Genomic DNA, 4,324 nt, shown 5'->3' with positions numbered 1-4,324 from the left:
GAGGGCTCCCACTGAGCCAGCATTATGCAACCCCACAGCTCAACGCTCGCGTGCTTGGCTCCTGGTCGGCTCTGCACCTGCTCTAGCTAGTCATTGCAGCTGTTTGCACCTGCATCCGGAAGGGCACAGCTTCAGGATAAAGCAGAGGCTGACAAAGCATGCATCGTGCCACACAGGGCGTGGCAACCGCTAGTTGTTTTGTGAATCGTTGAACTGAACGGCTCTGCACCCCTCATGCCCGGGGTCACCCTCCTGCAGCGGTGGTCCTGGTGCGGTCAACTCGGCCTCCACACGACTGGCATTCAAGGTGACCCGGGTAGGCAGGGGCTTCATCGAGACCGATCGTGATCTGATTCACCCCGGTACGCTTTCGACCACCATGCTGGCCAAGCGTGCATGAGAGGCGCTACTGTGCCCCCGCCGCCTGCATGCCAGCGGAGCGCCCAATGCCCTGCCTTGCTTGTATGCCTGGTACGCCTGCAGTAAAGCCTGGGTGGAAAGCAGTCCTTGTCCAGTACATGCCTGGCATCCAGAACAATGCTGTGGAGGACCTCACCATCACCTTCCGAAAGTGAGCCTCCTGCCAGCCTGACCGAGAAGTCTGCGAGGCACGCTGCCGCTCGTGCCGTGAGTCAGGTGCCGGCATGACCCAGCTGCCGGCTCTCCTCCTGCCCGCAGGTCCGGCCGGTACAACGGTCACCACTCAGATCGTGGGTACAACGCCATCCAGGTGGGTCGGGGGGCAACAGGCAGCGACAGGCGTAGCCTGGCAGGCCGTAGCACCTGTCTCCTACCCCCGCTAAAATCACTGTCCTTTGCGCAGTTGGTCAACGTTTCAAATTGCTGGGTGCGCAACGTGGGCATTGAGAATGCCGACAACGGGGTAAGTGCTGGGGCAACGGGCAGGCTGGGTTGCAGCGGGTGCCCGCCTGGCGATCGTGGAACAGGGCAACCATTTGTTTTACGTCTTTCTCTTGGCTGGCGTGTGTGCTGTAGATTTTCGTCACCGAGTCAGAATTTGTCACCGTGTCAGGTGGGCAGGACCACGCACCATCCACGCCTCTTTCTGAACCCCCCAATGCCCTGTGCCTACACGTGAAGTATGCAGCCGCAGCCTCTCATGCAATGCTTCTCACCGGCATGGTGCAGGCGTGGTGGTGGATTCTGTGGACCGAACCATTGACGACGGCAAGAACCTCAATGGCCACCATGCACTCACCGCCACCTTTGATGGGCAGTCGGTGCTCTACCAGAAGTAAGCCTATTACCTGCCACTGCCTCCGTTTAATCGTGCTGGGCGTTGCCAGCCTGCTCATGGCGCCGCGCATCCTGCTCCCGCAGCTGTGTTGTCAAGAAGAGGTATTATCATGACTTCACGGTCAGCACCGGGCAGAAGCTCTCTGTGTTCTCTCAAGGTACGGCCCTATGAAATGGCACGTTTCCTCCAAAACACAACTATGGTGTGCCCAGCGATAGGGGGCCCCTGAAGGCATGCGCCGAGGCCGGGAAGCGTGGTTCGGCGCTGCTGCACGCTTGGCGATTTGACCAGAACCACGTGCCGCCGAGCTGCGGCCGCAGTTTCCGGCCCACGGTCTACGGTCGCAGCCACGGGACTCGGCGGCACGGCGTTTGGGCCCAAGCTTGCTGCCGCCGCCGCCGTGCCCGGGGGGCAGCGCGGCGGCGGCGGCACGCTGCGACGCCCCCGTGCTGCCGAGCTGCGGCCGTAGTTTCCTGCCAGAAGCCCACGGCCACAGCCACGGGACTCGGCGGCACGGCGTTTCGGTCCACGGCTTGCTGCCGCCGCCGTCGCAGGGGTGCTGCCTGCGGCGGCGGCGGCACGGCGTTTGGGTCCACGGCTTGCTGCCGCTGCCGCCGCCGCAGGGGTGCTGCCTGCGGCGGCGGCGGTAGCGCACGTGGCAACCCCCCGCGTTTCCTTGCCTCCCATCCACCGGACCCCGTCCTGCGCTTCACTTTGTTTAGGGAGGGGCTGCTCACTGCTCATTGCTCATTGCTCATCGCACACTGCTCAACGCTCATTGCCCTATATCCCACCCAGCCGCAGGACTCCACTGCCGCCCGCGCCCCGCCCCATCTGGCCGCTTGCGCGCCCCATCCCCCCTCGATGGGGCCCGCCCACACCGGGGCCTCCCCCCTCCCGCCCACTGCTTTCTCAACGGCCCCGAGCCGGGGCTGCCCTCATTGCATACATAGTGCGCCTTTCCCTGCTTTTCTAGTGACCTAGCGTTCCGCACTGCCGTTTGGCCAGCCCATGCTCCCGTACCGTTGCGTTTCTCCCCAATGCGCCATGCCACTTTGCCAGTCATACACACGTTTCGATGCGTGCCCTGTCAGCTGCTTGCGTTGCATGTCGCCTTGCTCCACCCCTGTTTTATTGCTTTCTCTGCTTTCGCCCGGTTCCCGTCCCGTTTCGGCGGGGAGTCTATGTTGCAAGCTAGTTCTTGCTTTACCAGACTTTAAGCCCACACAAGCAAAAAGCAACTAATAACCGCAGCATTGCAAGATGTGCGGGCACCCATACTGCTGTGCTCCGCACTTCACTGATTTGACTCTCTGTTGCAACTGCAGTCTCTGGGGTAGATCTGAACATGGATCACCACCGAGCAGGTGAGGCCACATGCGAGCAGGGCGGCTAGCTTGTGTGGGCATGTTCCCTGATTTCCGCTGCTTGCATCACCAGATAGTCTTTCACCCTGATCGATGCTCGCTGCCATGTTCTCCCACCTGGCACGTGGCAGGGCCCATGGCCAACCTGTTCACCGACGTGAATCTTGGCGCGGGCACGCGCCCCTTTGCGAGCGGCGGTAGGAAGGACCGCGGCGCCTACACCGGACGCGCAGCCTGCCTGTGGAACCTTTACGCTGCCAACGCCAGCCAGGAAGTGAAATTGCCCCAATGTTCCTTTGGACCGCTCCTGAATTTCGTGCTGAAGCGACCCAGCCAGACCGGCGATGTGGTGAGCAGGCCTGGGGTGCTGACCATGCCGAGTGCCTCTGCTAGCAGTACAGTGTGGACTGTGTGCGGGCCAGGCTATCGCCTCGGTGCGTGTCATCTACCGTATGCGCAGCACCAGCCCAAGCCCTCTCTGCTGCACTGTGGTGCTGCAGTGCCCTGATGCTGGTTGGAAGGTGATCACATGGCAGGAACCAATGCCTGCTGACCTGTACCGGGCCCAGGTCGAGCTTCGGCGGGCCGAGCTGGCGCGGCGCCGAGCCGCAGCGCAAAGCGCACGCTAAGTGATGCTGGTACTGGTGCCAGCACTTTGGAAAAAGGCAACATGAGCGAACATGAGCGAAGGCCACCACCATTGCAAAGTGACTACGTTTTGGTTGTATCTGCATAGTCGAACACCATCGAAACGTAACTTAATCTCTCTCTTCCTGATTTTTTCTTTCATTGTGCACAGTCAGCAATGATTGCACAGTTACCAAAGATGGCATTTGAACAACAGCAGCACACGAACGTGGCCGTCTGGACAACAGGGGCATCAAGCGCGGCGGCTCAAGGACCGCGCATGTACTGCCGCTGTGTGCAGCGAGCCAAAAGTGGCACAACGCAAGAGTTGGAATGCAGGCACAGCGTGGGCAAGGATTCAAGGTGTGTAGTGTTGTGGGTAATCAGTACTGCTTCAGGAAGGGCCAGGGTGGCATCAGGCAACAGTGGGTCTGATGAACAAACTCAGGGTGGGACTGGTCGTAAACGCGGCTTCGGGCTGCCGCTCAACCCGAAGCTTGGTGGCAGGTCGTAGACTGGCCACGAACAGGCGCCGCGGCTGTGTGCTAGCACCCATTCAACCTGGGGCCTTGTAGCAGGGCAAACCGCTGGCGGGCGCCGCCTGCACCGGCACAGCTTCTGCAGCAACGGTGCAGGCTCGTACGGCTGGCGGCCGGTGCACTGCTGCTTCAGTAGCGGTACACCTCGGCCACCTCGTACGGCTGGGTCACGCCGTACTGCGGCATGAGCTGCGCGATCTTCACGAACAGGTTGTGCGTGCGCCAGCGCCCGTACGCCTGGTAGCCCACAATCCTGTTGTTCACTCGGCGTGGCTCGCCAAAGCAGGGGTAGGCGATGCGCACTGCAGGCGGAAGGTGGGGCAGGGAGATGCTGGTGTGGGGGCAGGGGCTGGGTGCGGGTGGGCAGGGCGGTGGGTGCGGGTGGCAAGCGCCCGGGCGGAAAGGCCAGCGAGCTCCGGGCGGTTGCTTGAGCAGCTGTCGGCGCACCCGACAGGTACCAGATGTTGGAGGCGGTCAGCTGGTAGCAGGCCTTTTGGAACTTGATGAGGGGCGAGGCGTAGAGCGGTAGTCGC

The 4,324-nt window shown here is 62.0% G+C and overlaps 2 protein-coding genes across 2 annotated transcripts; both read left to right on the top strand.

Annotated features, from left to right (window-relative positions):
- Nucleotides 1–518: 518 nt before the first annotated feature.
- CHLNCDRAFT_133527 (hypothetical protein) lies at nt 519–1,259 on the top strand (the record flags this gene model as incomplete). Its single annotated transcript, XM_005852175.1, has 5 exons — nt 519–571; nt 679–730; nt 824–883; nt 997–1,033; nt 1,150–1,259. 5 exons carry the CDS (start codon nt 519–521, stop codon nt 1,257–1,259), a joined length of 312 nt encoding a protein of 103 aa, XP_005852237.1.
- Nucleotides 1,260–2,761: 1,502 nt separating this feature from the next.
- CHLNCDRAFT_133526 (hypothetical protein) lies at nt 2,762–3,254 on the top strand (the record flags this gene model as incomplete). Its single annotated transcript, XM_005852174.1, has 2 exons — nt 2,762–2,974; nt 3,195–3,254. 2 exons carry the CDS (start codon nt 2,762–2,764, stop codon nt 3,252–3,254), a joined length of 273 nt encoding a protein of 90 aa, XP_005852236.1.
- Nucleotides 3,255–4,324: the final 1,070 nt, after the last annotated feature.

This window comes from Chlorella variabilis (genome assembly GCF_000147415.1).
Source record: "Chlorella variabilis unplaced genomic scaffold CHLNCscaffold_1, whole genome shotgun sequence".
Taxonomy (NCBI): domain Eukaryota; kingdom Viridiplantae; phylum Chlorophyta; class Trebouxiophyceae; order Chlorellales; family Chlorellaceae; genus Chlorella; species Chlorella variabilis.
Note: the sequence above shows the minus strand (reverse complement) of the source record. Positions and strands in the feature narration are given on the sequence as shown.